General features: G+C 32.9%; 1 protein-coding gene across 4 annotated transcripts in view; it reads left to right on the top strand.

Annotated features, from left to right (window-relative positions):
* The window catches only part of KMT2E (lysine methyltransferase 2E (inactive)), an 83,750-nt gene that overhangs the window by 37,680 nt on the left and 22,706 nt on the right, over positions 1-23,364 (top strand). For 3 of the 4 annotated variants that reach the window (XM_081146516.1, XM_081146518.1, XM_081146517.1), the window contains 10 exons: positions 4,790-4,904; positions 6,306-6,535; positions 9,733-9,813; positions 14,985-15,043; positions 15,947-16,119; positions 16,481-16,519; positions 19,902-20,132; positions 20,256-20,386; positions 21,406-21,523; positions 22,462-22,571. In XM_081146516.1, the coding sequence (XP_081002642.1) occupies positions 4,790-4,904; positions 6,306-6,535; positions 9,733-9,813; positions 14,985-15,043; positions 15,947-16,119; positions 16,481-16,519; positions 19,902-20,132; positions 20,256-20,386; positions 21,406-21,523; positions 22,462-22,571 (1,287 nt within the window). Of the gene's footprint in view, positions 1-4,789; positions 4,905-6,305; positions 6,536-7,273; positions 7,360-9,732; positions 9,814-14,984; positions 15,044-15,946; positions 16,120-16,480; positions 16,520-19,901; positions 20,133-20,255; positions 20,387-21,405; positions 21,524-22,461; positions 22,572-23,364 lie in introns of those variants that run through there. The other variant, XM_081146519.1, reaches the window with a different exon arrangement.

The raw sequence follows: 23,364 nt of genomic DNA, 5'->3' as shown, positions 1-23,364 counted from the left end.
GCCCAGTTGGTTGGGCTCATCCCATGCACCAAGAGGTCTCTGGCTCAATGCCTGGGTTGCAGGCTTGATTCCCAGTAGGGAGCGTACAGGAGGCAGTTGATTGATAGTTTCTCTCTCATTGATTTTTTTTTTTAATATGTTTTTATTGATTTTTTAGAGAGGAAGGGAGAGGGAGAGAGAGAGAGAAACATCAATGAGAGAGAAATATGGATCGGCTGCCTCCTGTACATCCCCTACTGGAGAATGAGCCCACAACTCAGGCATATGCCCTGGCCAGGAATTGACCTCGGTGCATGAATCAACACTCAACCACTAAGCCACATCTGCCCGGCTCATTGATGTTTCTCTCTCTCTCTCTCTCTCTCCCAAATTACTTTTAAAAAAAGTAATTACATATTAAAAAAATATGACAACTATTATGAAGGGCCCCTGATGGCACTATTGTAATCATTGATATACTTGTTTTCCCCCCATATACCATTTGCTTGAGAAGGACCACTTCTTTCACATCTTTATTTTTTAATTTCCAGCATCTGTGTCTTTTACTTAATGAGTGCTCAAGTGTTTATGGAATGAATGAAAACTGTATAATTTTAAGTTTTTGAAGGCAGAGACAGTGTTTTGTCTTTATGTCTCTCATAGTCCCTGGCAAACATTAGGCTCTCTACTATATTTGTTTAAGTAGTGCAAGTCAAACTGAGGTCTATGCATGATATAGTCCCAAGGGGGCTCGGTGAATAATAGGAAGTTTAAAATTTTTGCTATTTTAATTTTAGCCAGGAAAAAATTTAAGTATGTTTAGAATCATCCTGGATGACTACCACTTTATACTGAATACTGCTATGAAATTTGTGCAAGTGCTCGAATTTGTGTTCAGTGGCGTTGGTACACAGATCACCTAACATCCTAGTTTTAACATAATGTTTCTCTAAATCCAAATCTACGAAGAAAAATCCCCTTCTCTCTATTACAGAGATTTGTATATTACTTAATTTTGAAAAAACAGCTAAATAAACATTATCCTGAAGTCTAACTGACCTTGCATGGTCCTTGAAGACTCCCCATGCCATTTTTAGCATGATATTTTCTGTGGGACTTTGTACCCTCTATTGCATAGCATTAGGAGAGGCACATAAAACTTGGTTCTCTAACTTCCAATGATGATAATAGTGATCAACAGGCAGTCGTCAACCTTATCTGTTCATCAGCTTTCAACCTTTCAAGATTTTAGCTTCCATAGTTATCTCTTGCCTAAGTCCATTATCTCTGGAGGGTTGCAGATTGGTGATTTTTCTAATTTGATCATTTCTTCTGCATTTATTAGTTTGTAGGGAACTTCCAAAAGAAGCAGTCAGTACCAAAGTGTTGGCTTAATTAACAGGAGAGCCATACTACTTATTTCAGTTTTAGAGCCAAGTTGCATATTAGAATCTCTTTTTATGCATTTCAGTTGCTCTACTTATATGAAACAATTCAAAGTTTTGAAAAAATGAGTTCATTTATCTACAGATTTTGGTGGTTTTTACCATTAGACCATACTTTATTGCTTATATATTGGGAATACTTTAATTACTTGTCATTTTTTAACATTTTGAATTTCCAGACTAGAGAATGATATATTTTGGGTAATTTCCCATAGTAAAAAAGATTATCTTTTTGACAGTGGTTGCTGTCTGAGTGATTTAAGAACACATAGAAAGCAATATATGAATGAGTATAAATAACTCACACTCTCTTTGAAAAGTGACATCAAAATTATGTAAGTGAAATTTCATTTGTTTATAGGATGAACACAGCACCATGGTTTATGTTTTGTTACAAAATTGTTTATAGAAATAGAAATACTATGCTAATGTTTCTTATTTGATGATAAACGTTATACCTGTATATTAACTCAGATTTATGTGCGTGTATATAAATTAGCTAAACAGAGTACTGTAGCAACTATTTACAAAAATTATTGCATATTATCTCTAGTCCTGCTACTAAAAATTTATTAAAGGTTTATGATGCTATTTCAAGATATTTCGAGGAAAACGCCTATGACCTTAGTATAGTGATTTTTATTAGTGTGAGTTTCTGTTGAACTGTTATCCATATGTAAATATGGTAGGTTTGCTCAGATTTTATTAATTCTTTTCTATTGATTGGACATTTGAATGATTTCTGCTCTTATATCTAGTTTTATTAATAGTATTTCAATGAACATCTCAATCCTGCAGGTCTTTAATAAGTGGGGATTACTTACTTGGGATAAATTTCCAAAGATGAGGCTACTGGATCAAAGGATGTTTGACTTTTGGTATTGGTCACAACATTGTTTTCAGATTTATTGTGTTCTGGCAATGCAGAGCTTTGAGGATATTTATCAGCATGGAACTTTTTAAGAACACTTGTTTGTATATCTGTTGTCCTTTTTTAAAAAAAATGAAATGCTATCTTGTATTTTGGGAAAATCCTTAAAATATGTCAACCAAATTTTTTAAACAATTGTTATCCTTTTAAAAATTACTTTTAGTAGGAAGTGTCATTAGAAATTAGGATCTTGATAAAGTATTTTTGTCTTCTAATATTGCCAGCTTGTCAGTGCTGCAGCTTTAATTTGAATCATGAGGTTACACAAAGCATTTGTGACTTGTTTACATGCTTGCACCGAAAGCTGTATTTTTTATTTCTAACTCCAAAATATCAAAGTTTTGACAGTACTCATTAGGAATATATTCAGAGTTTAAGCTAAATCCTTAAGAGTGAATCTTTCTATTCTGGCCACAATTCCTACGTGTTGTTTTAATAATAATGTAGATCAGGAATTGCTAAAACTCCGCTTCCTTCTATGTAATTTTTAAAGAATTTGAAAGGAATCAATATTGTAGAGTAATCAATGCAGTTTGGCAGTATCCATCCATTTATTTGCATTTTCTCCTTTGTTCAGTATTTCTACTTCCAGGAATCCAGGTTGTAGAAATACTACCATGTATGCAGAAAAGATATTTGGAAGGATGTGCAATTGCAATGTTATCTTTACAGTGGAAAATAGATACAATTTAAATATCCATCAGTAGGGAAATTGTTAAATAAGTTGTGGTACATTCATATAATGAAATAAGCAGTTATTACCAGATGTGTATTGTCACTGAAAACTAGAAGAAGCAAACTGTGAATCATATATATTGTCATTTTTTACAAAACAACTATTAAATATATTTATGAATAGAAAGGTTTAGAGGGAGGTACACAGCATTTTACTGTTGGGGTGTACAGGGTTTAGATGAAGGCATGGTCTTTCATTTTGTTATGTACTTTTTAAATTTTATACAATAAGCATGCATTACTTTGAAATTAAAAACATTTTTATTTTAAAAGAATGAGTAAGTGAATTTTTAACACAACAGCATAGGTATTGGGTGAATATTGGTTTTTAGAGTATTCAGAACATTTTTAAGACTTTTTTTGTAATCTCCTTCAGATAATTTAACAGACTCAGTTTGTGACTCCTCTTTCTAATGATCCTAGTACATTGGTTCCCACAGTAGCAGCAACTTAGAGCTATATTGAGACTGTGTGCAGAGGATGACTGAAGGGGCGGGGCAGTATATCAAGAAGCAGTTGACTATAGAAATATGACCAGTTAAGAGTGCAACTGCATTAAAAAGCCTTAGACCACGAAGAATGCAAGTTATATTAAGTTCTAAGGTAAAGTTTTGGATAAGAGGTAGGATAAGGGTTATCATGGAAAAAGATCATCTCAAATGGTGGCCATGGTAAAAATAAAGGCACAGAAATGAGTCACGTTGTTGTGTGTATGCAAGGGAGAAGTTAATTTTAGTGTGAACTGGCCTCAGAAGTAGGTTCAGTACCCACAGTGATCAATAGGAATTACCAGAATAGGGCTTGGGAGGATTGATCTGAGTAAAGAAGTTGAGAAAGTGATGTATATAAAATGGTAGGCCAAGGGAGCTTACAAATCAACCACCATGGATGAATTGTTAACTCCCATTTGTATCAGTAGTTGGCCAAATCATCATCACTTAACCATTAGCAGACCAGAACTGCTGGTCTTACACTACAGTAGGCTGTTGCTTATGGTTTTTTATAAGCAAACCTTGGTTGATCGTAAGGTTCCTATTTCTTAGCTTTACCGAGAGTTCCAAGATTTATTGTATCTTGGCATGCTAACACATTCAGATGCTCCTTGACTTACAGTGGGTTTATGTCCCGATAAACCCTTAATAAGTTAAAAATATCTTTAGTCAAAAATGCATTTAATACTCTGAATTCATATCGCTTTCACACCATCATAAAGTTGAAAAATCGTAAATTGAACCGTTGTAAGTCAGGACTGTCTGTAGTTTTGAACATTGATATATTTCATATTCAAATTGGGGTCCATATATTCAGTGTGTCCTTAGTCCTGTTTAAATTGTTTCTACTAATTTTATCCACCCCTGTGCTTATTGTCCCCAGTGCTACTGAGTACATTAAATAATGTTTAATATCTAGTAATATATTTTTAATGGTAGAGAAGGAAACTATATTTGAACTTGAAGGAGGACATTTATTGTAATTAAACAAAAGTTTTGTTATGACATGGAATCTAGATAGGATATATCTTATCCACAGGGTGTCTGTCTACTATAAACAGACATTTTATTGGCAATGACTCTCAGTTAAAAAAAAAAAAAGACATTTTATTTGTATAGCCAATAAACTAAGTGCTTATAATTTTAAATTGATTAAAAGGAAAAAAAAATGAATGGAATTCTCTTTGATGCAACTTTTTCCCCTCCAGACCAGAATCCGTAGAAGCTAGCCCTGTGGTAGTTGAGAAATCCAACAGTTATCCCCACCAGTTATATACCAGCAGCTCGCATCATTCACACAGTTACATTGGTTTGCCCTATGCGGTAAGTGTCAAGCATTTCTCTAGAAGGGTATTTTTTTATCTAGAAGTTGAAAGTAGATGTGTGTGGTATTTTACTTAAAACTGAATACTTAAAAAGCATACTTGTTTTATACTATCTAAAACAATTAGGTACATAATTTGTAGTTTAATATTTCATTGTTCTAACTATATTCAAGGGATTAAAATTTTATAAAAGGAATTCTTTTGACGTGTCATTACTGTTATTATTTTGTATTTTATGCTATTAATAGCTTGGTGTTAAAATACATTCCTTCTTTATAAAAAGACTATAATTCTTTTTATAGACATAATAGAGGACATTACACTAAGCAAAATAAGCCAGTCAGAGAAAGACAAGTACCATATGATTTCATTCATATGTGGACTTTAATGAACAAACTGAACTACCAAGCAAAATAGAGACAGACTCATAGAAAGCAGGCAGACAGCCTTAGGGTTGGGAGTATTAGGGGTGGGTAGAGGGATTGAGCAAAAAATAAAAGAGAACTCATGGACATGGAAAACTGTTATGATTGCAGGGTGGGGGTGGATGGAATTGGAAGAGGGCATAGAGGGGAAGGGATAAATGGTGATGGGAAAAAAATAAAATAAAAATAGAAAAAAAAAGACTATAGGTAGAATTGTACTATCTACTGTTAATTCTAATTTATGTAGCAATTTATATAGTAAATTATATAGTTACTTTATTTATTGAGCACTTATGTGCCAGACTCTGTGGTAAGCATTTTTACATATATCTCATTTAATCTTCAAAACAACCTCATGAGATAGATACAATTTTCATCTCTGCATTATAGCTAAGAAAACAAAAGCTTATCTGACTTACTCAGTGTTGCATAGCTAGTAAGAAGCAGAGCTTAGATTGGAACGGTTGCAGAACTGGACACATTTGTGATATTATTGAGGTACAATTATGAGCGATTTTTACTGTTTGGACCAGAATAAAAAATTACCCAATTTTTTAAAAAAACCTCCTATTAATACTTTATAGTGATAATGTGTCTTTTGTAGTTGTTTTGTTATTTAGCTTCCACATTCCTGAGTTCTTTTTACTTCTATTCTCACATCTTGCACCTGCTTTTATCTTGAAGGTGGAGCTATGTGACCAATAGGACTGTGAAGATATCTTCTGATTTGGGGGATGAGGGAGTAGAGTTTGAGGGAAGTCATTGTGAAGGTGACCAAAGTTGTAGATTGACATTTTCACTCACTACTATGGTTTAATATTTAGCTTCACCAAGTCATTATTTTAGAGCTTTTAAGGAAGAAATGGAACAATTTCATATCTCTTGAATATTCAAATTAAGGATTGAATTTTAACTTGCTTATTAGTTCATATTGTTGAAATTATATTGTGCTGTATTTGTGTTCAATAATCCAGGACCATAATTATGGTGCTCGTCCTCCTCCAACACCTCCGGCCTCCCCTCCTCCATCAGTTCTTATTAGCAAAAATGAAGTAGGCATATTTACCACTCCTAATTTTGATGAAACTTCCAGTGCTACTACAATCAGCACATCTGAGGATGGAAGTTATGGTACTGATGTAACCAGGTGCATATGCGGTTTTACACATGACGATGGATACATGATCTGTTGTGACAAATGCAGGTAAAATATTTCACACCATTAGTTTATTTTTGTTGAATGCTGCTAACCTTTGATTGTTAATGTTGGAAAAGATAATTAAAATCACTTTTGAATGAATTAATGAATGCATTTTAAAGTGAGACTTCTGCTACTATCGGTACAGTCTGTTTTTCCCCTAGAAAAAGCCCCTATGGGAAAATACTATCTTAAAGTTGATTGGACCTCCTCATTATTTAAAAAAAATTTTTTTTTTTTAATCCTCACTCGAGGATATTTTTTCCATTGCTTTTCAGAGAGAGGAAGGGGAGAGAGAGAGAGAGAAACATCGATGTGAGACAGAGACATCAATTGGTTGCCTTCCCATGCACCCCAACCAGGGCTGGGGATTGAGCCTACAACCGAGGTACGTGCCTTTGGCTGGAATTGAACCCGGGGCCCTTCAGTCTACGGGCCAACACTCCCACCACTGAGCCAAACCGGCTAGTGCAGAACTACTCTTTATTAATTATTAGGCAGTCAGTTTTGATCATTATTCATATAGGATCACATCTCTCTTCACTCTTTAATAGTAATATAACAACAAAAAGTAGTAGACAAGATAGAAACAAGAAGAGAGAATTGAGTCCTGTGTATTTCCTTTGGAATTATTTGTGCTGTATAGTCAACTGTGATTTTCCAATTTGGGGGAAATTATACATTTTGATTGATGTTTGTTTGACCTGACTCTCTCACCTCCTTTTGACTTGAACCTTGCAGCACTCTGGAGTCTCCTTGAACCAGAACCACAGTCTCCCCTCCCCCAACCCTGGTTCAACCACCAAGAAAGGCCTCTTCCCCTAGAGAAGGTGTGATTGGGACAGAAAGTGGGGCTTTGTTTACTTTTTTCTTTCTTTCTTTTTTTTTTTTTTTTTGATGGGAGGGAGTTGGGGAGGATGGCGAGGGAACAATAGGATTTCAGCCTGAAAGTTACTGAGTCCGTCCCCTCCATAGTGTGGGAATCAGAAAGTATTTAAGCAGTGCACTGTAGAGGGTAAGAAAGTTTGATAGCTTTACAGCATACCCTGGGTCTGGTCTATATGGCATAGCTTTGTTATTTGATTTGAAATAATCCAGTGTGAGTGTAAATATGCATCCTAGAGCCAAATATAAATTACTTTGCATTATTTTGTAGTATTGTTCCCATTTATTAGATTAAGTGATTAGGGTTTGGATGTTATTGATATAAACATGCAGTTAGGGTTATATTTCAACAAGTTGATTTTCCCTTGCCAAAAGGGGGAAAAGTAGTCTTAGTGGAATGTGAAATTTGATATTTTTATGGAACATTGTAATTTTATTACTTGAGTTAATATTAATGTAAACATATTAATAAATTCAAATTTAAAAATAAATTCTCATTTCCTGTGACACATATCAGTACCATGAGCATTCACTTAAGTGAATTTATTCATGAGGTAAATTAAAACACTAAAAAAATAACTTTAGTGATAACTTGTTTTCCTCATTATTTTCATTATCTACTTATTAGAAAATCTCAATTCCTATTTTAACCAGTAGTATAAAATAGCTTTCTTTTAGCTGATTTTGTCTGATGTGATAAATTACATACCATTTGCAATGTTTTTATTTTAATGCATAATCTAAACAGTGTTTGTCTTTTGATTTAATTACAATGATCTATATATAATATAGAATAATCCCTTTTAGAAAATAGTGAAATAGTCCTTAGGGTTTATACCTATCTCTAAATTCTTGAAGGAACAGTTTACAGTTTTTGGGTTACTCAAGATATTAGCTTCTCAGCAACTGCTCTCTTTGTTATCAATCTATTTGTTATCATTCTATTTTTTTACTGCTTAACCTATATTATACTGCAGGGCTTAATCTTTTCTCCTTTATTCTTGTTTTGTATTGCCTCTGTGTATTTTCATATACCCACTGTCCATACTCATGTCTTTCAGGTTTGACATCTAGAGCTCTGATCATTTATTCCTTTTCTAGTTCTTTTTTTTTCTGTTTTGTGCATGATGTCATTGCTTACCCCCCAAATTTAACTTGTTATTCTAACTCCCCCCTTTTTTTTTCTTCCCCCACTCCATCTTTGAAGTTATACATATCTATACACACACACACACACACACACACTCTCTCTCTCTCTCTCTCTCTCTCTCTCTCTCTCTATCACAATATATTCCATTGTCTTCCACATTCTACCAGTTCTTGTCCCAGGATTCTTGGTTAAGAAGTGAAGAACAACAGTATGATAGCAGTTTCTTTAATAGCTTTGTGTATTAGAAGTGGCTGATTATTATATAAAGAATAAGACTGTTTTTAGAAATAGGTATATATATGAACTTTAGATCAATTAAAGTCTTGGCAATAAAATAATAATAACAAAAAGTTTGCTTCAATCTGGTCCATGTATTCATTCCATTAAAAATAGAGAACAGAGTAGGTTTAATATCTGTCCTCGGAATGTTTCCTGGATTCTTTAACTTCATCTTCTCTGCCATCATTTTAGTTTTCTCCTTCTTTAACTCAGGTCTGGAATTTTGGAAAAGCCTCTTATTTGGTTTTTCTGCTTTCAGTTTCTTCTTTGAATTAACAGTGTATACCATCAAAGCACCTCTACTTGTTACCTGTTGCCAGCTAGAGGAAATCTATACATATCCTGACATTCCAAGTCCTATATAATCTGACTAAACATTACTAATCCATGTTTAGCCTTCTCTGTTTTTTAAAATGAACATTCCTCTTCATAAATAATAACCACATTCTAGCTGTTACTCCTCATATCTGCCTACTTGAAGAGAACATTGCTACAGTAACTAATCTTTTCTTCCTAAAGACCCAAACAAAGTTCTATTCAAGTTCATTATTTTCCAGGGTGCTTTCCCCATTAACTCCAAGTAGTGTGGTCCTCTCTACTTTGTGATTGCTAATATTTATAATGTATATCTTTTGCAGTTTAAAATTATATTTGCTTTGTAAGTTTATGTTATATATAATATATTTGTCCTCTTGTTTTTACATCTCAACGTTTTATATTCCTGAGGACATACTTCTATGAATTCCTCACAGCACTTTTTAGTACTTTTACAGTACTAACCTCATAGTAGGCATTGAAATGATAGTTAAATGGAATATAAAATCTTAAATTTAAGGATGATTTAAAAAATACTTTATATATTTGTTTTTTTTGTGTGTTTTTTTTTAAGTGTTTGGCAACATATTGACTGCATGGGGATTGATAGGCAACATATTCCTGACACATATCTATGTGAACGTTGTCAGCCTCGGTAAGTTGTACATACCAATATGATTGCCAATAATTTTACTGAGACAGTCTTTAGTTAATAGAAGTTTATGTGTGAATTCTAGGTAAAACAATGGATTACTGTATTTTGTCAATTCTTGAATACACTTTTCATTTTTACGGGTTGTTTTTTTTTATTTTTATATTCTGACATCCCTAAAATCAGGAAGACTCTTTCCACTGATAATGTGTTATAGTTTACTTTATAGGGTTTTTACTTTATTAATGATGTATAAAATAATAGTGCATCTTCTAAGTCATAGCATGTGTTTTCACTGGAATGTACTACGTTAAAGAGTTACTAGGAGGATGTTGCCTTAGTTACAGAATTTTGTAGGTTTGCAGTAATGTGTTTTTCCCCATTTCTTTTTGTGGTGTGTGTGTGTGTGTGTACACATGCACTAGGGTTCCCTTTTTTCCACATCCACGCCAGCACTGTGTTGATTTATTGATCGTAGCCATTCTGACAAGTGTGAAGTGATACCTCATTGTAGGTTTTTTTTGCTTTTTTCCCCCCATCACCATTTATCCCCCTTACACCCTTTTCCACCTCTACCCCACCCCCACAATCACCACACTGTTGTCTGTGTCCATGAGTTCTTTCTCTTTTTTTTTCTTGTTTTTTTAAAAATCTTTTTATTAGGACATTTCAAATCTATATAAAAATAAAATAGTATAGTGAACTTGCATATTTCCACCACCCTCATTCAACAATTATCAACAATCTTTTTTTCATTTGTATTGCTATCTATTTCTTCTCCCCTTCACATTCTATTTTAATATAAATCCCAGATATATTATTTCATTCCTGTGTCTATGTATTTCAAGATATATATATTTATGCGTATGTATATAAGCTGTATCCAGATTTCTGACCCACAGATAATAAATGGTTGTCATTTGAAGTTGCTAAGTTTTGGGGTAATTTATCATACAGCGCTAGATAACTAATACACTGAGCTTGAGAGTCAAGACAGATTTATGTTTCAACCCACCTCTGTTACTTACTAGCTGGGGTCTTACTAGCTGGACATAATCTAAACTTTCTGAACCTTAGACCCTCATCTGTAAAGTAAGGAATAATAATATCTGTATTAAAGGTGGTTGTGGCATTGGAAGAAAAAAAAAAGAATTGAAAAAATAACCATAACCACAAAACCATTATCATACATGCAACAAAATCTGTTATCTTTTAGCCACTGCTAAAGTATTGATTGATTGATATACAGCTCTTTTTTTTTAGTCCCTACCTGGGGATATTTTTTTTTTTAATTGATTTTCGAGAAAGAGGAAGGGAGAGAGAGAAACATTGATGTAAGATGGTAACATTGATCAGTTGCCTCCTGTACATGCCCTGACTGGGTATCAAGCCCAAAACCTAAGTATGTGCCCTGGCCGGTAATCGAACCCGCAACCTTTTGGTGTATGGGATGACACTCCAACCAACTGACCTACCTGGCGAAGGCTGATAAATATCTCTTAAGTCTCTAGTAATCTAAACCTACTCCCCTTACTCCCACCAACCTGTCTCCTTTGCATTGTGTTTTTTAAAGGAACTGAATGGTTTATCTGATGAGTTTGCCAGTTGCACTCTCATGGTTTAACCGGTTTCTCTGTCCTATTTCTGTAAATAGATGTGTGATCAGATTTAGGTTCTCTTTTTTGTAAGACTGTTATATCAGGTGACACATATCTGATTGTCTCTATGATGGGACCCATTGATAGTAATTCTTTAAATCCATTAATAGGAGTTACACATTAGTGTCTTGTTAATTCTATTTCTTATCACTTATTAACTGGAATATTTTTATAGAAAAATTTGTCCCTATACTTACTGTTCAGTTCTCTTAAGATATGTTTTAGTGAGGAAAGGCAGGATAAATTCTTTGGATTCTTAGCCTCTATTTACCAGTTTTCAGAATAATGAAAAAAATTTATAATTATGAACTCAGGGATTTAAACATTAGATGTTAGCGTGTTATAGTTATTATCTTTATTGCTGTTCAGATTTTGCCTCATTTTTTGTCAATGGAAACTTCTTCAATTTGGCTCTTGGGTCCTTTTGACAGTACCTTACTAGTCTTTGATAGTTTTCGTGCTATCTGATATGACAAGATGTCTCGAGTTTACCTTATACTTCTATGCCCCAAACTAAGAATTGGTTTTTAAGACCAGAATCTCAAAGAGCTAGTCATGCTCCTTCCTATTGGATTGATCATTGTTCCTACATCTTTTTAGTAGACAAGACTAGGAAATACATTTTGTCTGTTTGTAAGATAAAATACATGAGTTTATACTGATAATTGCAATTAAATTTAGGAATACCAGGAATAGAAATAAATTTTATTTATCCTTTTTTTTTATTGAGATAAAATTGGTATATAACATTATATATGTTTCAGGTTTACAGTATTGTAATTCAACATCTGTATGCCATTTAACCATTTTTATGTTCCATCTATATCTCCTTTTATCCTAGTTTTCAATAATAGACAAAAATGTAATTAGAATATCACAATTTCTCACTTGCTTAATCCCATCGAAGAGTACAACCTCAGTAGTAATAATACCAACACTAGCACCAACAATATGATTATGTAAAACAGTTTAGAACTTTTTCTCTACTTAGTTTCCACAAGGGATGTATAGTTAATTTATTGTATTTAAAGTCCCCTGAAAGAATTGTACTGTGTGGTTGTAATACCACCTGGATACACACTTATGCTGATTATATTAGTTTTTTTATTTTTAAAAATAAATCTTTTAAGTTAATTATAGATTCACATACAGTTGTGAAATAATACAGAAATCTTGTGTATCCTTATCCATACCCAATTTCTCCCAGTTGTAACATCTTGCAAAACTATTAATACAGTATCACAACCAGGATATTGACAAAACATTTCCATCACAAGGATCCCTCATGTTGCCTTTTATAGTGACACCCACCTCCCACCCCTCCCATCCCTGACCTTTAGCAACCATTAATCTATACTCCATTTCTATAATTTGTCATTTCAGAAATGTTACGTAAATGGAATCAGACAGTATGTGACCCTTTGAGATTGGCTTTTTTTACTCAGTGTAATTCCCTGGAGAGCCAGCCAATTTGATGCATGTATTAGTATTTCATTCTTTTTTTAATTTTATTGATGAGTAGTGTTCTGTGGTATATATGTACCACAGTTTGTTTAACCATTCACCCGTTGAAGGACATTAGGTTTTTCCCACTTTTTGGCTATTACAAATGAAATTGATAGGAACATTTGTATACAGATTTTGAACTTAAGTTTTATTTTCTCTGGTATAAATGCCCAAGAGTGAAATTGCCTAGTATATGTTAGTTTTATAAGATATTGTCAAACTATTTTGCAAAGTAGCTGTACCATTTTATATTCTTACCAGAAAAATATATGAGTAATCCTGTTATTTTTATTTTTAAGAATTGCTTTTTATACTTTATTTTTATAATTATATATTTGTATAATTATGCAAGAAGTAGTCCCATCATTCTAAAGTCAAATATTTAAAACAAGGTATATTCAAGTAATTCTAACTTCTATCTCGGTTCCTTCTATCCAAGAAATAAACATTTCTTAAAAATTTATCATTTTTTCCGTTTTCTTACTAGAAACAAATATTTATTTGTATTCTCTTCTTACTTATGTAGACAGTAGTATAAACAGTTTTTGCCAGATTTCTTTTTTTCTCTTAAAAATATATGCTGAAGATCACTACATAGTAGTGTATAGAGGTTGACTCATTTCTCTGTATTGCTTCGAGGTACTCCATCCATCTTTTTCATGTACTATAGTTTATACCCAATCTCCTTTGAGTGGATACTTGAGTTGTTTCCAATCTTTTGTCACTGCAAATAGAAATGGGATTGTGCAATAAAAGGGTAAATGTAAATGTAAAATTTTGTCAGATATTGCCAAATTCCTCTCTACTAGAAGCTGTACAATTTTGAATTCCCACCAATAATGGGATAAGCCATGTCTATTTTTCTCAAGCCTCGAAATAGAATGTTTGATAGACTTGGATTTTTGCCAGTTTAACTAGGTGAGAAATGGTAATCTTAGTGTTATACTTTGCATTTCTTTATTATGAGTGAGGCTTTTCTATGTGATATTGTTTCACTTTATAACACCATGTATATATATATATATATTTTTAATCCTCACCTGAGGGTATGTTTGGGTTTTTTTTCATTGATTTGGGGGGGTTTCATTGATATGGGGGACATCGATCGTTTGCGTCCCGTGTGTGCCCTGACCAGTAATTGAACCTGACCCTTCAGTGCAGGAGACAATGCTCTAACCACTGAGCAACACCAGCCAGGGCATAACACCAGATATTTTTTGATGGGATAAGTATCTGTTGATGCATTCAGTGAGAGTGGATTAAAAACTGACCTTTAGGGAGGGCAGTCAATTGAGCAATATCTGCTATCATTCTGTGATGACTAGGACAGTTATCAGTGATACTATAGGATAGTTGCATATCCTAGTAGACATTGGGCAAGTCTATTACTGAGTTGTAATAGACTTTCAGTCTAGAGCCCTCATTCTCTCATCTAAAAATACTACCTAGTGTTATTTGACCTCTAGACTAATAAGTTAGACAGTAAAGCATAGGGGGAAAATAAAGTAAAACAATTACTATTGATGATGTAATTACTTCATGAGTGGAGGCTGAAGGTTAATGAAATATTTTATTTAAATGTTAATGTTTATTATTTCAGAGGTGGAAACAATTTTAGACAAATGGTATAATGCAAATAGACTCTAATTTAGTGTCATTCATTTCTTTTAAGAAATTTAATTTGTAATTTTTGTTACAATTAACATTTTTCCCCAGACTTTTTGCTTTAAATATTCAATTAAAAATTCTTAAAAAAAGATGTACTAGTTTCCTATGTAAAAAAATTATTTTCCTAACAGTGCAATTATAGTCACTAAACTGGCATATGATGCTAATGATGCTAGATGAAATCTAATGTAAGGCAAGGGATAGAACATGTATTTTATACTGTTGGTTTTTCAGTGAGAACATTAGAAAAATTGTAAGTTTGTCACATTTAAAACAAATCTGCTTTATATTTAAATTTATGAAAGTTGGATAAATAATAATCATGTTAATATTTTAATGTAGGAGTTTGGATAAAGAGAGAGCGGTGCTACTACAACGCCGGAAAAGGGAAAATTTGTCAGGTGGGTGAAAGGATCTATACTAAATAGTATTAGTGTGACTGAGAGAATAAGTGGCCTGTGTATTTTAAGTCAGATAAATACCTTACAGATTAATGTTGATTGTACATAATTTACTATCTCAGATATAGATTTTAAGTATTCTCTTTTACAGATTATAGAATAAGAATGTAGGAAGTATGGAAACTAGAGGAAAATAAAAACTTTAAATCATCCATATTTTCCTATACATAGGTAACCTATTGGTTTAAAGAAGTTAAATATGTTTGCTCTTTGGAAAGATGGGGACTCATTCGTTTATTATTTGGAATAGTGTTTCTTTTTTTAGAAACAGAATTTAGAAGTATAACGTTTGCTACAACTTTCATTTTGGCTTAAAACATGTTGATAGCAATACAGCTGGTTTTGAATACTGACAGTTTATTGAACTATTCCTGTTTCATGGACATTTGGGTTGTTTCCAGTATTTTTTGTTTTATTTCATTTTTATTACAAATAGTACCTTCAATGAAACCCTCTTGCATAAGTTTTTTTTTTTTTTGCTTTTGCCATTTTATCTTTGGATAGATTCCTAGAAATGGGATTGTTGAGTGAAGGGTAAGTGCATATAGAATTTTGCTAGATTTGGCTACCCTTTGGAGGGAATTTTGAATTTCCACTAGCAATGTATGCATCTGCATGTTTCCCAAGTCACACCATATGAGTGTGTTGTCAGACTTGTATCCTTTCTAGTTTAATGTATGAGTACTGACATTTGTAGCTTGCTTTTCGATGTATCTTAATATGAGTGAGGTACGTGAGGAAGTGAAAAAAAAGATGGATATATAATAGTTCCTATGTGGAATGCTGTTTTATTGTTTGAAATAGAAGTATCACACATGTAGTAATTTTTATTTTGCCTTGAAGATGGTGATACCAGTGCAACTGAGAGTGGTGATGAGGTTCCTGTGGAATTGTATACTGCATTTCAGCATACCCCAACATCTATTACTTTAACTACTTCAAGAGTTTCTAAGGTTAATGATAAAAGAAGGAAAAAAAGTGGGGAGAAAGAACAAAACATTTCCAAATGTAAAAAAGTAAGTTTTTTCTTTTTTTTTTAGATGAGTAAGATATAAAGTGGTGGGAGCTGAATTTTACAGGAATTATTGTATTTTTTATATCCTTCCAATTTTTATCAAATATTTTTCCATGGTTGTAATGTTGATCATACAGAAAATTTAGACTTTTTCTTAGCATTTTATCATATACATATTTTCATGTTCTTACATCGTCTCTATTCTGTTTTTAATAGAATAGTATTCTAGTAGATTACTTTACTTAATTAAACATCCCGCTAGTTCTGGTGGTTATGCCTAACTTTGTTATCGTGAGACCAGTGAACCGATTGATTCTTAAGTATAAATTATATTCAAAACTCAGAATTCCATTTTATTTCAGGCCTTTCGTGAAGGATCTAGGAAATCATCAAGAGTTAAGGTAAATACGTTAAATTTAATCCCTTGTTAGCAACTGTCAATTATTCAGGAGTTTACTAAGTAGCTATTTGTTCATAATCTTTATGCTTCCCTCATTGTGTGTCATTTCATTGCTTATTATCTTTATCAGAAGCTGGGCCTTAGAGAATTCTAATTGGATAAATATACCACTCTTAGAGTTCATTAACATTGTTAAAATAGCCAAGAGGAGGAAATATATAAGCAATTTCTAATATTAAAATTTTGGGTAATCTGAATTTCAGTTGTTATTGCATTCCATGCCTCCAGTACACTTGGTGTTAGTATACTAGACATATGAATGCAAAATCATATTTGGAATTTGAAAATTTGCTCTTTTGCATAGTTGGGATTCTAGTGATTTAGTCGTCAGTTATAAAATACTATACAGTCACCGTAGATCCACCATATAAGTACAAATTAGTTACTTGTACCTTGAATTAATTAGAATAAATCCTCAATTTTGTAGATGCCAAGATTGCTGAGAGAAGCAAGGCTCCCCAGCTCTGCCTCCCCCTAAGAGATAGGTTTGTGTTGGATCACAGAGGTCAGCTATACAGTGTTACTATAGCTTTTTAGATTAGGTAGTAAAGGATAATGGGTTTTTCAAGTTGTCAGATGTTAAAACAGGATGTGGGAAGCATGTTACAGTATATCTGTTGTCCATGTGGTATAATTATTCATTATTCAATAGTAATTCTAAGTTATTCATTATTCCACATTCCTGGAAAATAAGCAGTTGTCCAATGATTAATCTTATGTACTTTTGTAATTCTTTCTCAAGAATGTTAATGCATGGTGTCAAGTCCAAAGTTTCATAAAATGTTCTTTATATGCTAAAGTTGGGATTTTACACTTACGGTGTTAAACTTGGACTTATGGTACTTTCTCTGACACAGAATAAAGAGGTCTGAAAAAGGTTTTGGACTAAGCTATTGGAACAATTGATACTCATCTATTTTCTTTTCTTCCCAATTTAATGGTTTCAATAGGAGGCCTAATGAGGAAGAGTAGCATGTTTTACTTAACTGAAATATTTTCATTTATTACGTAGTGAGTCTTTGTGCATCTTTGAAAAATACTTTTTTTCTTAACTTGAAGATACCTCTTTAAGATCATTACAATTCTAATAAGTAATTTTGTAGATTTATAAGGTTCAAGAGATATAGAAGAGCTGTATTAAAGATATACCAGCTCAGTATAGAGTGTTTTGGGGGAGGAGGGGTGCAAAACAAAAATTTGAAAACTGGCAGATTTCTTTTAAAAAGCTGAGGAAAACCTGGCCAGCGTGGCTCAGTGGTTGAGCATTGACCTATGATCCAGGAGGTCATGGTTTGATTCCTGGTCAGGGCACATGCCCGGGTTGCAGGCTCGATTCCCCAGTAGAAGGTGCACAGGAGGCAGCTGATCAATGACTCTCTCATCATTGATGTTTCTCTCTCCCTCTCTCTTCCTCTCTCTGAAGTCAATAAAGACATATTAAAAAAAAAAAGCTGAAGAAAGCCTTAATATGTAATGTCTCATTTGTATAAAAATCTGTTCTTTATCAAGTGATCATTATAATGTAGAATATAGCCCTCGCCAGTTTGGCTCAGTGCTTAGAGTGTTAGCCTGTGGACTGAAAGGTCCTGGGTTCAGTTCCAGCCAGGGGGATGCACCTCAGTTGAAGGCTCAATCCCTGGCCCTAGTCAGGACTTGTACAGGGGCAACCAGTCAGTGTCTCTCTCTGACATCGATGTTTCTCTCTCTGTGTTTCTCCCCCTCTCTCTCTCCTTTCTACTCTCTCTGAAAAGCAATGGAAAAAATATCCTCAGGTGAGGTTTAAAAAAAAAAAGTAGATTATTTAAGTACATAAAATCTCAATTAGTGAAATAAACCTATCCCTATCAAGTAGTTACTCAACTTGCTATGTAGTTGCCCCTTGAACAATGCCAGGGTTAGGAACATCAACCCCCTGCACAGTTAAAAATTTGAGTATAATTTTTGACTCCCAGAAACTTAAGTTGTCAGCCCCCTGGTCCAATAATCAAGTCCCCTATATAAAATGATGTAGATCAGTGCATACAGTTGGGCCTCTGTATCTGCGAACTCCCAACCAGAGATAGAAAACAAAACAGGTATTTATCGAAAAAAAATGTGCACAGAAGTGGATGCATGCAGTTTAAACCTGTGGTGTTCATGGTTCAACTGTAGTTAAATTTATTGTAGAAAAGAATATGGAAGGAAGGTTGACTGATGGTAAATTTTACTGTTTCCATACACATGTACATGTCTAATAGGATATGTAAGGATTTTTATGAAATCTATATGTGATGTTAAAATTTCAGTTATGTTAGGTTGTACATATAGAGAAAATCTTTTATCAAAGTTGAATATTGTAGAAAGAAAACAATGAACAGCACTTACAACCAAATTGAAATTTCACTTTAAGTCTGTTATCAATTTGAATTATGCTAATGATAAGGTAAAATATATGTTCTTATTACCTGCATTAATTAATTTTCATCCTAAGATTGCAAATAAGAATTGTCGGAGTTCAGGTTTTAATAAATTTTTTAAATGAGTGGTAATTGTGCTTTTCTATAAATGGCATTCCAGTGGGAAAAAAGTCTCCCTTTTTGTTTTGTAACATTAAGAAGAAAGATGGTAACTTTTTTTATTACTTGGCATTTAGAATTCTTGTCTTACAGGTTTTAATAGGGGCTATAGAGGAGGAGCAAGCACTTAAAGCTTGTAGGTCCTTGCCCTCATGACATTTGAATTTAGCTATGGGCCATTTGGGTCATTTCACATTCTATGAAACATTTTATTCTCATGTCAAATTTATCATGTGGACAATTGGGATTATACTAAATTAAGATATCAAAGTATATTTTTGTTATAAAATGTTAAAATTTTAGTATATGTCAAAAAATAAGTTTATACTTAATATGCAGTATGTATAGTTTACATAATAATCACACATTTATTCCGGTTAAATAGAGCTGTGAGTACAGAGTAGATATTGGCAGTTTCTAAAATAAAAAATTTCATCTGCTTTCTTTTTATAACCATTAGCTGACAATGACTCCAAACCTTTGGGTAGTCGCAATTTTATTGATAGCCTCCATTTGGCTACAGTAGTGATGATGAAACTTGAATTTCTACTATTCTGACTTAACTCTGTTTCCTTCAGTTTTCCAACTCATATTCGTGTGGCATGCAGTTTAAAAATGTAGTAAGCTGCTCATTTATGGTCTTCTTTTTACTAGGACCAACTTATATCTAGTTTATATTTTATATAAATTGTCATCGATTTTGTGTGTATATATATGTATAAATACTTTAAGTCCAGATGTTAATGCTTAGTTTGCTGTGATTTTTAGGGTTCAGCTCCAGAGATTGATCCTTCATCTGACGGTTCAAATTTTGGATGGGAGACAAAAATCAAAGCATGGATGGATCGATATGAAGAGGCAAATAATAACCAGTATAGTGAGGGTGTTCAGAGGGAGGCACAAAGAATAGCACTGAGATTAGGCAATGGAAATGACAAAAAAGAGATAAATAAATCAAATTTGAATACCAACAGTTTGCTCTTCAAACCTCCTGTAGAGGTAAATATATCATTTGCCAAAATGTTATAAAACAAAAACCTCCTTTTTTCTACTGGATATCTTAAAGTAGGTTAGATTAAAAGCATTCCAGTTTTATTAATCTCAACATTTCTCTAATTTTAGAGCCATATACAAAAAAATAAGAAAATTCTGAAATCTGCAAAAGATTTGCCTCCTGATGCACTTATCATTGAATATAGAGGGAAATTTATGCTAAGAGAACAATTTGAAGCAAATGGATATTTCTTTAAGAGGTATATTCATTTATTTTCCCTTACTAGTTTTCTATTGTTATTGAATTTTTTGCTATTTTTGCCAACATGCTGTGTTTATATGTATTTTGTTTTCCTAAATGATCATTTTAGTATTTAAAACTATAGTATAGTTGAACAGTGACTAATAATAACTTTTGAATTATAATAAAATATAACAACATAAAAAATGCAGACATATTCCTCGGTCTCTTAGCTGTTATCTTTCTGACACTAAAACAATCTACTTCAAAGATAAACTGTAGCAATATAGGTGGACATTAATAAAAAACTCAATTATCTGAGGTTATAAAAAAACCCTTTCCATCCAGGACCTTTCCTAATTCCTTATAATAGTTTGAAACTGAAAAGACCATTGGTGACTGTCACAGGCAAAATCACTTCCTTGTTATTAGATAATGTTAGATTTGGTCTCACATTATTGCTACCATTTTAAAACTCACTTTCTAGGTATAGAATGGCTTGGAAGCCTCTTCTATGGTTTGTGATTTTGGGGGGAAATTGATGTGATCCTATCACAGCCATTGCTTCCCTGAGGTCTAGAAGTATGTGTGTATCTCTAGGGAGATAACATTCTCAGTCTATATGCTGTAATTAAAAATATTTCCTGTTTTTTATAATTTTTTACTTAAGATACAAAAGACATACATGAATCCTTCCCTTTTATATAGCAAATTTGACTGAAACAGTGCTATATATCAAACACTTAAATGCACTAGCAGATAGGGATTTTAAAGGCATCCAATTATGAGTCCTTCTGTAAAGGTAATACTCCCTTTTTATCTTTCTGTAAATTTGAATTTCCACCTCGTTAATTACCTTTGATTTATGTAAGGTTATAAGAACAGGTAAAAATCTTATTAGCATGAACTAGCCTAGTGGTTAAGAATAGGTTCTGGTATCAGACTGCTTTTTATTCAATTCTTGTCTTCACTACTTACTTTTAGAAGTTTCTTCAGCTCAAAACGTTAATAGTTTATAATGCATTTCTTTCTTTGTAGACCATACCCTTTTGTTTTATTCTATTCTAAATTTCATGGGCTAGAAATGTGTGTTGATGCAAGGACTTTTGGGAATGAGGCTCGGTTCATCAGGCGTTCTTGTACACCCAATGCAGAGGTAAGCTTATAGAACTTTTTGGGAGACGGGGGTTAAGGGATATGTGGAATCTGAGTATAAACCACTGAAGTCTGGTCGCCTAAAAACACTTTTTAACTGTAGATACATTTTATATTCCAGCATCTTTCCATTGTGAAAATTTAGGTGATGTTGGCTTTGAGGTCTTAAAAATTACTTTGCACATTGAAGAAATTGTGATGTTCCTTCCTTGTAAGAGGAAATATTAGACTCTGTTTATCCTAGAAGAAACTGTATATATGGGTCAAATATATGTTATAATTTGAGCAAGGTAGATGACAAAGCTGAAAGCTAAGTTAGATTTTATATGTGCTACAATAAAATTGTGTTTTAATGTGGAGTTTTGTAATATTACAAGTTTTATAATATTCCTGGTTTTGTTTTGTTTACGTGGAAAAAATAACCATTTATTTTATAGTTATATAATGTTACAGTTAAGAATGCAAGTTTTTGAAACCAGACTTACTAGATTCATATCTTCTTTTTGACTAGATTTATAACTTTGTATGCTTCAGTTTTATCTGTAATCATGTAAAGTACCTAGAACAGTGTCTGTCATAGGAAAGTACATTGTTAATTGTACCATTACTGCATTTCATCAAACCAAAGATGCCATCACTTTAAAAAGTCCCAATTTCAGAGATGCTAAAAGGTGAAAAAATATGCATTGTACAGTTGATAAAAATATTTTTTTTTAATACGACATGGTGGGCTGTAGAACTTGCATCAAGTTTGCATTGATGTACCTCTTTCCTAGTTGATAACCGCAGATTTATAGTTACAAGTCTTGTAATTAATGCCATTATTTTCCATGTTGTATTTATGAATTACTTTGAATAGTTTTCAAAATTGTAAGATGAGATGCTTTTAAAGATAGAAAGTAATCTATAAAAATACAAAATGATTCTTTTACCTAACAGGTGAGGCATGAAATTGAAGATGGAACCATACATCTTTACATTTATTCTATACAAAGTATTCCAAAGGGAACTGAAATTACTATTGCCTTTGATTTTGACTATGGGAATTGGTAAGTTCAAATCTGTAAATAAGGTATCTGTTGTTTCAAAATAGTTCCTTAATGCCTGAAAAGTTGTTTATTTTTATCATGAGGCAATTAGAAGTACTTGAAAACAAGCATTTTGGTATCAGCTTCCATTACAGCAGTGCTGCTTAGTTCTTTTCCAAACTTTCCTTGATTACTATTGTAATGAAAATGCTAAAAGTAATTATGATTAGTAATCCTAATTCAGCCATACACTGACCTTGTTTTTTTAAAATATGCAGTATTTTTATTCTGTAAAAAGTAGCAAAATATACTGAACTCCCCTTTTTAAACTACAACACTGACCCTGTTTATGTGAGAATTTTTCTCTTATTTTTTAAGTATAATCGGTATACAGTATTTTTAGTTTCAGGTGTTTGATATAGTGATTTGACATTTTTGTACCTTACAACCTGATTGCCCCACTAATTCTTTTAGTATCTTATCATGCAAACATCACAATATTGACTATATTCCTTCGCCTTTTCACCCATCCCTCTACCCTCCTCTCCGGGAACAATCCCTTTGGTCTCTATTTCTGAATCTGTTTTTGTTGATTCCACATAGTGAAACCATACAGTTTTTCGTACTTTTCTCTCTCTGATTTATTCACTTAGCATAATATCCTCTAGGTCTATCCACGTTGTTGCAAATGGCAAAATTTCATTCTTTTTTACTACTGTGTGATAATCCATTGTGTGCGTGCGCACACGCATGCTTGCGTATGCATACATACATCTTTTTCGTACATTCATCTATCATTGGACACCTAAGTTTC

The sequence above is a fragment of the Miniopterus schreibersii genome, assembly GCF_964146895.1.
Source record: "Miniopterus schreibersii genome assembly, chromosome: 9".
NCBI classification, from domain to species: Eukaryota; Metazoa; Chordata; class Mammalia; order Chiroptera; family Miniopteridae; genus Miniopterus; species Miniopterus schreibersii.
The sequence above is the reverse complement of the archived record's forward strand: the minus strand, read 5'-3'. Positions and strand labels throughout refer to the sequence as shown.